This window comes from Bubalus kerabau, chromosome 2 (assembly GCF_029407905.1).
Source record: "Bubalus kerabau isolate K-KA32 ecotype Philippines breed swamp buffalo chromosome 2, PCC_UOA_SB_1v2, whole genome shotgun sequence".
Classification (NCBI taxonomy): domain Eukaryota; kingdom Metazoa; phylum Chordata; class Mammalia; order Artiodactyla; family Bovidae; genus Bubalus; species Bubalus kerabau.
The window spans coordinates 119350519-119363403 of NC_073625.1; the positions used below are offsets into that span (position 1 = coordinate 119350519).

Consider the following 12885-nt stretch of genomic DNA (forward strand, 5'->3'; position numbering starts at 1 on the left):
ACTCAGGGTCAGTCATGCATTTTAGGGCCATCACTCAGGCCGTGCTGGGGGCAGATTAGAGAGAGGAGCCTAGAGATAAGGGGGTCAGTGAGGGATGGCTGCAAGTCCAGGAAAGAGGTGGTGTGGCCTCAGAGCTGATGGAGATGCAGAGCTTCAGTGGAGTCAGTGGGTAGAGCAGTGGGAGCAGTGAGGGTATGGGGTGACTCCCGGTGTTCTGGCCTGTTCGTGGGGTCCTCAGGAGGAGGAGAGGAGAAGGCAATGGCACCACACTCCAGTACTCTTGTCCTCCTCCCATGGACGGAGGAGCCTGGTAGGCTGCAGTCCATGAGGTCGCTAAGAGTCGGACAGACTGAGCAACTTCACTTTCACTTTCCACTTTCATGCATTGGAGAAGGAAATGGCAACCCACTCCAGTGTTCTTGCCTGGAGAATCCCAGGGACGGGGGAGCCTGTGGGCTGCCGTCTATGGGGTCGCACAGAGTCGGACACGACTGAAGCGACTTAGCAGCAGCAGCAGCAACAGGAGGAGGAGAGTTGGAGAAAAGACTGAAAAAGGTGGTAAGACATCCACTTCACATCCCACACCCCACTAGGATGTTCCTGTCGAGGCTACAGTGACCTCCCTACCGCTAAATCCTGGGATAATTTCTGTCCTAGTTGAGATTCAACTCGTTCAGCCACCCGCTTCTTCCAGTTTCTGGGGCCCTCCTTGTCCTAGTTTTTCTGATTCCGCATTCCTGGCGGCTCCTCCCGGTGAGCCTGATTTCAAGGTTGCAGTACCCCAACTCCGCCTCAGGAGGGCTCCCTTCTCTGATCCCATAGCCCCACCTGCCAGCCCTTGCGATCTCCCCTGCCTGTGTCTCCATCCTTTCTAGTCTTGGCTGCTCTGCTACCTCTTCATTATCACCACAGGGCATCTCACACACCCCGTGTCTAATATAGAATTCTGGATTTCCATGCCCAGACCGGCTCCTGCTCCTCTCCCTATCTTCCTCATGTCAGTGCGGTGGGGCAAACCCAGATCCCCCTCTTCTCCTCAGTACATGCTTATGCCCATCTCACCCATGGGCGAGTCTTGTAAATACTTCATTTAAAGTAGATCCAGGAACTTCCCTGGTGGTCCAGTGGTTAAGACTCTGCGCTTCCAATGCAGGGAACATAGGTATTGATCCCAGTTTGGGGAACTGAGATCCCACATGGTACGGACACAGCCAAAAAATGAATAAATAAAAATAAAGTAGATCCAACCTGGAGATTATCATATAAGTGAAGTAAGGAAGACAAGTATTATATGATGCCACTTTTATGTGGAATCTAAAAAATACTACAAATGAACTTATTTACAAAACAGAAATAGACTCACAGATATAGAAAACAAACTTATGGTTACCAAAGTGGAAGGGTAGGGGAAGGGATAAATTGGGAGCATGGGATTAACAGATGCACACAACTATGTATAAAATAGATAAATGACAAGATTTTGCTACATAGTACAGGGAACTATATTCAATATCTTGTAATAAACTATAGGGCTTCCCTGGTGGCTCAGATGGTAAAGAATCCACCTGCAATGTGGGAGACCTGGGTTCGATCCCTGGGCCAGGAAGATCCTATGGAGAAGGAAATGGCAACCCACTCCAGTATTCTTGCCTGGGAAATCCCATGGACAGAGGAGTCTGGCAGGTATAATGAGAAAGAATTGAAAAAAAGAATATAGGCATATACAGGTGAATATGTATAACTGAATCACTTTGCTGTATACCTAAAGCTAACATAACATTGTAAATCAACTGTACTTCAATTTAAAAAGTGGGAAACAAGTAGATCCAGGAGACTTGTCACTGGTTTGCCCCTCTGCTATTTTTGTCCTATCCCCTCCACTTACAACCAGTAACCCGAAGGGTCTGTTTAAAACGTAAATTATATCTTGCTACTCTTTGGTTTAAGCACTCCTCTGGCTTCCCTTGTGGCTTGGCTGGTAAAGAATCTGCCTGCAATGCAGGAGACCTGGGTTCAATCCCTGGGTTGGGAAGATCCCCTGGAGAAGGGAAAGGCTACCCATTCCAGTATTCTGGCCTAGAGAATTCCATGGACTTTATATAGTCCATGGGGTTGCAAAGAGTCGGACATGACTGAGCGACTTCACTTCACTTCTGGCTTCCCATTTCACACAGAATAGAATCTAATCTCCTAACACAGACCTGTTAGACCCTCTGAGACCCGTGCTTGCCCCATCCCTGACTGCCTCCACTTTTACCCTGCTTCACTCCTCTCTGGCTACACAGAATATCTCTTCATTCCTCTGCCTACGTGCTCTTCCTCCTGATTTTTTTACATGTCTGCTTCTTTCTCGTCTTTATGTTCAGTAAAAACGTCACTTTCTCCGAAGGCCTTCTTCCCCCACCACCCAGTCAAATATCTCTTCTGCTGTTTTACTTTCAGTTCAGTTCAGTCACTCAGTCATGTCCAACTCTTTGCGACCCCATGAACTGCAGCACGCCAGACCTCCCTGTCCATCACCAACTCCCAGAGTCCACCCAAACCCATGTCCGTTGAGTCGGTGATGCCATCCAACCATCTCATCCTCTGTCATCCCCTTCTCCTCCTGCCCTCAATCTTTCCCAGCATCAGGGTCTTTTCAAATGAGTCAGCTCTTCGCATCAGGTGGCCAAAGTATTGGAGTTTCAGCTTCCATATCAGTCCTTGAATACCCAGGACTGATTTCCTTTAGGATGGACTGGTTGGATCTCCTTGCAGTCTAAGGGACTCTCAAGAGTCTTCTCCAACACCACAGTTCAAAAGCATCAATTCTTCAGCGCTCAGCTTTCTTCACAGTCCAACTCTCACATCCATACATGACCACTGGAAAAACCATAGCCTTGACTAGACGGACCTTTGTTGGTAAAGTAATGTCTCTGCTTTTTAATATGCTGTCTAGGTTGGTCATAACTTTCCTTCCAAGGAGTAGCCGTCTTTTAATTTCATGGCTGCAGTCGCCATCTGTATTACTTTATTACCTTTTAAAATGCTCTGCAAAGCACATTTCATGATCTTTTACTTTTGTTTGTTTTCTGTCTCCTGCTCGGATATAAACTTTGTCTGCTTCTGTCTCATCTGCCTCAACCCTGGTGCATCGAGTCACAGGCTCTCAGCACAGGTGTGTTGGAACGAAGAGTTCAGTAGTAGGGGCCCCACTGAGCTGACTTTGGGACATGCTGACACTCAGAGTTTGGTCCTGATAGAGAGGTTTTACTTATTGTTGTTCCTTGGGAAGTGGATGCAAATAGCCTGTATGTGATGTAAGTGAAGTTCAGGGAGATTTGGAGCACGTTTTCACAATTAAGAGCCTGTTTTGGCCATTAAACTCTTCTTCCATCGGGAGGGTGGGTGGGTAGGTGGGTGATTGGAAGCCCTGGGGGAAAGCACAGGGAGCCCTGGCAGCATCTGGCCAACACTTTACATTAGAAATTTTGAAATCATGGAATTTCTGAAAAATAATAATGCAAAATAAAAAAGAATGATGCAAAATAAAAAACAATAATGGAAAAATTGTGTTCACTTAAACGCAAGACTCCTGTACCTGAGTCTTGAGAGGATGCCTGCTGGGAAACAGACTCTGGGAGAAGACTGTGTTCTCTTTTTCTCTTCCTTCTGTGTCCACCAGAGGGCGAGCATTGTCTTCATGACAGCTCCCAGCTGGGAGCCTGGAGCCCTGCCTCTAGCCTGGGCAGAAGAGTCATCATTCCTGTGGTGGTCTATTAGGGCTAACTACCTGTAAGGCTCTGAGTAATTGATAACAACCAACCCTTCTGGTGATAACGGTACTGGTCATAGTGCTTAGAGTGCTGGTTATAGTGCTTAGAGTACTGGTCTAAGTGCTTTACATAGATTACATCATTTAATCCAAACACCCAACCCTTGAGGTTACCATGCTCATTTTACAGAGAAGGAAAAGGGGCCAGTTGAGGTTAGGCAGCTTGCTCAAGGTCACACGATCTGTTGGTGTTAGAACCAGGATTCATACCTGTCTCTACCCAGATCTGTGCCTTTCCTTACAGTTATGCAGCTTCTTACTTGGCATAATGGCTGACACCCAGTAAATGCTTGATAAATGTTTTTTAAAATTATCATCAACACAAATTCTTATAACAACTTGAAGTAGATACAAGTGTTATTTCTATTGTTATATAAATTGTTGAATTATTATTATGCTAAATTATTATATTTAATACTTTTATTATTATTTTAGAATGAGGCACAGAGAGGGTTAACTCACTTGCCCAAGATCCTATAGTTAGAAAAATCTCAAAAATAGGTTTCAGGCTAAGCATGTCTGATTCCGGGCCCTGAGCTTTTATAGAAAGGACATGCTTTTTATGCTGCCATTTCATGCCTGCTATGTTAGCAGATTTTTTTTTTTTTTAAATGAGAGTGTCCTGATGGGCATGTTGTGGTTTGGTACCGTGATGCCATGTGCTTTAATACACATCCAGTTTGGACTACCCTGTGAAACAGGCAAACGAGCCAGTGAGGTCCCCACTCTTCCCAACATCCCCTCCTGAACACTGGTCTAATGAGAGATTTCCCAAGAGGCGCAGCTGGGGCCAGGCTGGGCCTGAGGGGCTGAGGGCATGGGGTCCTAGGAGTCCACAACTCGCAGCATTTGAAACTCTGTTTTATCTGTTGACTCAGGTGTGATCAGGCCTGGGGAATTTATAGATTCTTTCATTGTTGTGGCTGGGAGGCCTCTGCTCCCCCCCCCCCACCCCCACCACCCCATGTCTCTGCCTGTGTTTCCTTTGTGGATTTTCCTCCCTTCCAGCCGACTCTCACAGGGCTCTGTGCCCTTGACCTGTCTAGGGTTGCAGCCCTGCGTGATTTGGGGACCAGTATGAGCAGCTGTTCTTCTCATGTGTCCAGGGCGTTTACTAAATCCTACCCTCGTGACACCACTTAAGAGGAGGGCAGGCAGGGGCCACCAGCCCTGTCTATAGGTCAGGAAAGTGACGCTCAGGAGGACAAGGTTTCTTGCCAAGGTAACACAGTTAGCTGATGGACACATGGTCTGGAAGGCAGGTTGCTCCCCCTGTGCTGTGTCAGTGTGATGACTGCCTGGCTCTGAAACCGCAGCCCACAGCCTCGAGGATCTTGAGGAAATCTGTGTGTCCTGTGAGGGGAAGCTGTCTTCTCAGATGGAAGAGAGATCAGTTCAGTTCAGTTCAGTTGCTCAGTCATGTCTAACTCTTTCCATCTCCATGGACTGCAGCACGCCAGGCATCCCTGTCCATCACCAAATCCCGGAGTTTACTCAAACTCATGTCTATTGAGTCGGTGATGCCATCCAACCATCTCATCCTCTTTCGTCTGTCCCCTTCTCCTTCTGCCTTCAATCTTTCCCAGCATCAGGGTCTTTTCCAGTGAGTCAGTTCTTTGCATTAGATGGCCAAAGTATTGGAGTTTCAGCTTCAACATCAGTCCTTCCAATGGATATTCAGGACTGATTTCCTTTAGGATGGACTGGTTGGATTTCCTTGCAGTCCAAGAGACTCTCAAGAGTCTTCTCCAACACCACAGTTCAAAAGCATCAGTCCTTTGCCCCTCAGCTTTCTTTATAGTCCGACTCTCACATCCATACATGACTACTGGAAAAACCATAGCCTTGACTAGGCGGACCTTTGTTGGTAAAGTAATGTCTCTGCCTTTTAATATGCTGTCTAGATTGGTCATAACTTTCCTTCCAAGGAGCAAGTGTCTTTTAATTTCATGGCTGCAGTCACCATCTGCAGTGATTTTGGAGCCCCCAAAAATAAAGTCTCTCACTGTTTCCCCATCTATTTGCCATGAAGTGATGGGACCAGATGCCATGATCTTCGTTTTCTGAATATTGAGTTTTAAGCCAACTTTTTCACTCTCCTCTTTCACTTTCATCAAGAGGCTCTTTAGTTCTTCTTCACTTTCTGCCATAAGGGTGGTGTCATCTGCATATCTGAGGTTATTGATATTTCTGGCAATCTTGATTCCAGCTTGTGTTTCTTCCAGTCCAGCGTTTCTCATGATGTACTCTGCATATAAGTTAAATAAGCAGGGTGACAATATACAGCCTTGACGTACTCCTTTTCCTATTTGGAACCAGTCTGTTGTTCCATGTCCAGTTCTAAATGTTGCTTCCTGACATGCATACAGATTTCTCAAGAGCAGGTCAGGTGGTCTGGTATTCCCATCTCTTTCAGAAGTTTCCACAGTTTGTTGCGATCCACATAGTCAAAGGCTTTGGCATAGTCAATAAAACAGAAGTAGATTTTTTCTGGAACTCTCTTGCTTTTTTGATGATCCAACAGATGTTGGCAATTTGATCTCTGCTTCCTCTGCCATTTTTAAATTCAGCTTAAGCATCTGGAAGTTCATGGTTCATGTACTGTTGAAGCCTGGCTTGGAGAATTTTGAGCATTGCTTTACTAGTGTGTGAGATGAGTGCAGTTGTGCAGTAGTTTGAGCATTCTTTGGCATTGCCTTTCTTTGGGATTGGAATGAAAACTGACCTTTTCCAGTCCTGTGGCCACTGCTGAGTTTTCCAAATTTGCTGGCATATTGAGTGCAGCACTTTCACAGCATCGCCTTTTAGGATTTGAAATAGCAAGATGGTAGGAGAGACGGAATTGTGTTTAGATCAAACCCCATAGCCGCCAGAGACACTCAGAGGGCTCAAACAAACCTTGTGCGCACCAAGACCCAGAGACCCCACAGAGACTGAGACAGAACTGGGTTTGAGTGTCCCCTGCAGAGGTACAGGTCAGCAGTGGCCTGCTGCAGGGGCAGGGGCTTTGGGTGCAGCGTAAGCCCTCCTGGAGGAGGTTACCACTAACCCACCATAGAGCCGCCAGAACTTACACAGGACTGGGGAAACAGACTATTGGAGGGCACAAACAGAACCTTGTGTGCACCAGGACCCAGGAGAAAGGAGCAGTGACCCCACAAGAGACTGAGCCAGACTTGCCCGTGAGTGTCCAGGATTCGCTGGCCAAGGCGTGGGTTGGCGGTGGCCTGCTGCAGGGCTGGGGGCAGTGACTATAGCAGTGCATACATGGCACATTTTGAAGGAGGCCGCCATTGTCTTCATTACCGCCACCGTAGTTTGAAAGTGAAAGTGAAGGTTGCTCAGTCGTGTCCGACTATTTGCGACCCCGTGGACTGCAGAACACCAGGCCTCCCTGTCCATCACCAACTCCCAGAGTTTACTCAAACTCATGTCCATCGAGTCAGTGATGCCATCCAGCCATCTCATCCTTTATCGTCCCCTTCTCCTCCCACCTTCAATCTTTCCCAGCATCAGGGTCTTTTCAAATGAGTTAGTTCTAGTTTGGCCCCAGGTAAATAACAGGGAGGGAACACAGCTCCACCCATCCTCAAAAAATTGGATTAAAGATTTACTGAGCATGCCCACGCCCATCAGAACAAGACCCAGTTTCTCCCTCAGTCAGTCTCTCAGGAAGCTTCCATAAGCCTCTTATGCTTCTCCATCAGAGGGCAGACAGACTGAAAACCACAGTCAAAGAAAACTAACCGATCTGATCACATGGACCACAGCCTTGTCTAACTCAATGAAACTATGAGCCATGCCGTGTGGGGCCACCCAAGACATACAGGTCATGGTGGAGAGTTCTGACAAAATGTGGTCCACTGGAGAAGGGAATTGCAAACCACTTCAGTATTCTTGCCTTGAGAACCATATGAACAGTATGAAAAGGTGAAAGGATAGGATACTGAAAGAGGAACTCCCTAGGTCGGTAGGTGCCCAATATGCTACTGGAGATCAGTGGAGAAATAACTCCAGAAAGAATGAAGAGATGGCGCCAAAGCAAAACCAACATCCAGTTGTGGATGTGACTGTTGATGGAAGTAAAGTCCGATGTTGTAAAGAGCAATACTGTATAGGAACCTGGAATGTTAGGTCCATGAATCAAGGCAAATTGAAAGTGGTCAAACAGGAGATGGCATCAACATTTTAGGAATCAGTGAACTAAAGTGGACTGGAATGAGTGAATTTAACTCAGATGACCATTATATCTACTACTGTGGGCAGGAATTGCTTAGAAGAAATGGAGTAGCCATCATGGTCAGCAAAAGAGTCTGAAATGCAGTACTTGGCTGCAATCTCAAAAATGACAGAATAATCTCTCTTCATTTCCAAAGCAAACCACTCAGTATCACAGTAATCCAAGTCTATGCCCCAACCAGTAATGCGAAGAAGCTGAAGTTGAACGGTTCTATGAAGACCTACAAGACCTTCTAGAACTAACACCCCAAAATGATGTCCTTTTCATCATAGGGGACTGTAATGCAAAAGTAGGAAGTCAAGAGATACCTGGAGTAACAGACAAATTTGGCCTTGGACTATAGAATGAAGCAGGGCAAAGGCTAACAGAGTTTTGCCAAGAGAACGCATTGCTGCTGCTGCTGCTGCTAAGTTGCTTCAGTTGTGTCCGACTCTGTGCGAACCCACAGACAGCAGCCCACCAGGCTTCCCCGTCCCTGGAATTCTCCAGTCAAGAACACTGGAGTGGGTTGCCATTTCCTTCTCCAATGCATGAAAGTAAAAAGTGAAAGTGAAGTTGCTCAGTCGTGTCCAACTCTTAGCAACCCCATGGACTGCAGCCTACCAGGCTTTTCCATCCATGGATTTTCCAGGCAAGAGTACTGGAGTGCGGTGCCATTGCCTTCTCCGAGAGAACGCACAGGTCATAGCAAACACCCTTTTCCAACAACACAAGAGAAGACTCTACACACGGTCGTCACCAGGTGGTCAATACAGAAATCAGATTGATTATATTTGTTGCAGCCAAAGATGGAGACGCTCTATGCTGCTGCTGCTGCTACCGCTGCTAATTTGCTTCAGTCATGTCCGACTCTGTGGGACCCCATAGATGGCAGCCCACCAGGCTCCGCCGTCCCTGGGATTCTCCAGGCAAGAACACTGGAGTGGGTTGCCATTTCCTTCTCCAATGCATGAAAGTGAAAAGTGAAAGTGAAGTTGCTCAGTTGTGCCCGACTCTTAACAACCCCATGGACTGCAGCCCACCAGGATCCTCCATCCATGGGATTTTCCAGGCAAGAGTACTAGAGTGGGGTGCCATTGCCTTCTCCGGGAGACGCTCTGTACAATCAGCAAAAACAAGACCGGAAGCTGACTGTGCTCACATCATCAACTCCTTATTGCCAAATTCAGACTTAAACTGAAGAAAGTAGGGAAAACCCCTAGACCATTCAGGTATGACCTAAATCAAATCCCTTACAATTATACAGTGGAAATGACAAATAGATTCAAGGGATTATACAGTTCCTGAAGAACTATGGACGGAGGTTCATGACGTTGTACAGGAGATAGTGATCAAGACCATCCCCAAGAAAAAGAAATGCAAAAAGGCAAATGGTTGTCTGAGGAAGCCTTACAAATAGCTGTGAAAAGAAGAGAAGCAAAAAGCAAAGGAGAAAAGGAAAGGCATACCAATTTGAATGCAGAGTTCCAAAGAATAGTAAGGAGAGATAAGAAAGCCTTGCTCAGTGATCAATGCAAAGAAATAGAGGAAAACAATAGAATGGGAAAGACTAGAGATCTCTTCAAGAAAATTAGAGATGCCAAGGGAACATTTCATGCAAAGATGGGCTCAATAAAGTACAGAAATGGTAGGGACCTAACAGAAGCAGAAGATATTAAGAAGAGGTGGCAAGAATACACGGAAGAACTGTACAAAAAAGATCTTCATGACCCAGATAATCACAATGGTGCGACCACTCACCTAGAGCCAGACATCTGGAATGTGAAGTCAAGTGGGTCTTAGGAAGCATCACTACAAACAAAGCTGGTGGAGGTGATGGAATTCCAGTTGAGCTATTTCAAATCCTAAAAGATGATGCTGTGAAAGTGCTGCACTCAATATGCCAGCAAATTTGGAAAACTCAGCAGTGGCCACAGGACTGGAAAAGATCTGTTTTCATTCCAATCCCAGAGAAAGGCAATGCCAAAGAATGCTCAAACTACCACACAATTGCACTCATCTCACATGCTAGCCAAGTAATGCTCAAAATTCTCCAAGCCAGGCTTCAACAGTACATGAACCATGAACTTCCAGATGTTCATGCTGGATTTAGAAAAGGGAGAGGAACCAGAGATCAAATTGCTAACATCTGTTATATCATTGAAAAAGCAAGAGAGTTCCAGAAAAAATCTACTTCTGTTTTATTGACTATGCCAAAGCCTTGGACTGTGTGGGTCACAACAAACTGTGGAAAATTCTTCAAGAGATGGGAGACTAGACCACCTGACCTGCCTCCTGAGAAATCTGTATGCAGGTCAGGAAGCAACATTTAGAACTGGACATGGAACAACAGACTGGTTCCAAATCAGAAAAGGAGTACGTCAAGACTGTGTATTTAGCATATATGCAGAGTGCATCATGAGAAACGCTGGGCTGGATGAAGCTCAAGCTGGAATCAAGATTTCTGGGAGAAATATCAATAACCTCAGATATGCAAATGACACCACTCTTATGGCAGAAAGCAAAGAAGAACTAAAGAGCCTCTTGATGAAGAAGGAGAGTGAAAAAGTTGGCTTAAAACTCAACATTCAGAAAACTATGGGACCATGGCATCTGATCCCATCACTTCATGGCAAATAGATGGGGAAGTAAGGGAAACAGTGAGATACTTTATTTTGGGGGGTGGGGGCTGTAAATGATGACTGCAGCCATGAAATTAAAAGGCACTCCTTGGAAGAAAAGTTATGACCAACCTAGACAGCATATTAAAAAGCAGAGGCATTACTTTGTCAACAAAGGTCCGTCTAGTCAAACCTATGGTTTTTCCAGTAGTCATGTACAGATGTGAGAGTTGGACTGCAAAAAAAGCTGAGCACCGAAGAATTGATGCTTTTAAACTGTAGTGTTGGAGAAGACTCTTGAGAGTCCCTTGGACTGCAAGGAGATCCAACCGGTCCATCCTAAAGGAAATCAGTCCTGAATATTCATTGGAAGGACTGATGCTGAAGCTGAAACTCCAATACTTTGACCACCTGATGTGAAGAATTGACTCATTTGAAGAGACCCTGATGCCAGGAAAGATTGAAGGCGGGAGGAGAAGGGGACGACAGAGGATGAAATGGTTGGATGGCATCACCGACTCGATGATCATGAGTTTGAGTAAACTCCGGGAGTTGGTGATGTACAGGGAAGCCTGTCACTGTATACAGTCCATGGGGTCGCAAAGAGTCGGACACAACTGAGCGACTGAACTGAACTGAAACCCCAGCCCATAGCCTCGAGGATCCCTGTGGAAACCTGCGTGCCCTGTAGGAGGAAGCTCTCTTCTGAGATGGACAGAGAGATAGATGATAGATAGATATGGGTGCTTGCTAAGTCGCCTCAGTCGTGTCCAACTCTTTGAGAATCTATGGAGTATAGCCTGCCAGGTTTCTCTGTCCATGGGATTCTTCAGGACAGAATACTGGAGTAGGTTGCTGTTTCCTCCTCCAGGGGATCTTCGCCAACCAGGGATCGAGCCTGCGTCTCATGTCTCCTGCATTTGCGGGGCCACCTGGGAAGTCTAGATAGATAGATATAAATAGATGATAGATAATCTCACAAGTTTCTTCCTCCCTTAACCCTTCCCAAGGCACTCTCATAGGCTGCTGGCAGGTGTGTTGGTTAAGCCTCTATGGAGTGCACTTTTGGCAAGTGGAAGTAAGAATGAAAGCCACTCAGTCATTTCCAACTCTTCGCAACCGCATCAACTATACAGTCCATTGAATTCCCCATGCCAGAATACTGGAGTGGGTAGCCATTCCCTTCTCCAGGGGATCTTCCCAACCCATGGATCAAACCCAGGTCTCACATATTGCAGGCGGATTCTTTACCATTGAGCCACAAGGGAAGCCCTACTTTTGCCAAGAGCTACCCAAATGACAAGTGTGCATACCTTCTGACTCAGCAATTCCACTTCTAAGAATTTATCCTGTATATCCAGAAATTTTGAATGTAAAATATAATTTACCACACTCAATAATGATTGTAAAAGCAAGAGATTGGGAATACCCTAAAACATCCATCAGCAGGGGACTGGTTAAACAGATTGTGAACACCTATACAATGCTACAAAAACAGATCTGCTGTAGTACTATTTCTAAGGCATGTTGTTAAGTGGAAAAGAAAGGAAGATGCATAGGAGACTATAGAGTGTACTACTGTTAGTGGAAATGCGGGGAATATGTCCATGCATTTGCTCATGTGTGCACAGAAAGTTTGGAAGGACACGCAAATGAGTGCTGGCTGCCTCTAGGGGGAGCTCGGTGGCTTCGGGAGGATGGTGGAGGCCGCCGCATGCTACATCCTTTCCTACCTTTGGAACCCTGAAGGACAAGAACGCCCTGACAGTGCAAAAAATAAAGATGCAAATTAAGTCTCTGCCTGCCCTTCCCACACACCTTGCAGGTGAGCTGCAGTGCCAGCAGGCTGCCTGGCGACGGACAGACAGACACAGGAGCCACATCCCTGCAGGAGCCCCCCTCCTACCCTCCGGTCCAGGTCATCCAGGCCCGTGTGTCCTCCAGCAGCTCCTCCCAGGTCTCTTCCATCAACTCCGACCTCGAGGTACGTGTGGGGTCTGCTGGTGGGTGTGTGCGTCCTCTTTCACCCGGGCTTGCCTGTGCCTCCATGGTACCTGCATTCTCTCTGTTCCTCCACTCCGACCTCATGCCTGCTGAATAGTGACTAAACATCTTCCAAGGACTTTCGTACACAGTCCGCGCTGGGGAGGACTTTCTGTGGTCAGATGAGTCAGGGAAGCTCTGCACACTGAGTCACTGGAAACAGTCATGTCTTAGAGAAATAAATGCTG

The 12885-nt window shown here is 46.4% G+C and overlaps 1 protein-coding gene across 2 annotated transcripts in view; it reads left to right on the forward strand.

The window, feature by feature from the left end:
* The window catches only part of TMEM44 (transmembrane protein 44), a 44376-nt gene that overhangs the window by 15337 nt on the left and 16154 nt on the right, over positions 1-12885 (forward strand). For both annotated transcript variants that reach the window (XM_055568653.1, XM_055568652.1), the window contains one exon: positions 12480-12638. In XM_055568653.1, coding sequence (XP_055424628.1) covers positions 12480-12638 — 159 coding nt within the window. The remainder of the gene's footprint in view (positions 1-12479; positions 12639-12885) is intronic.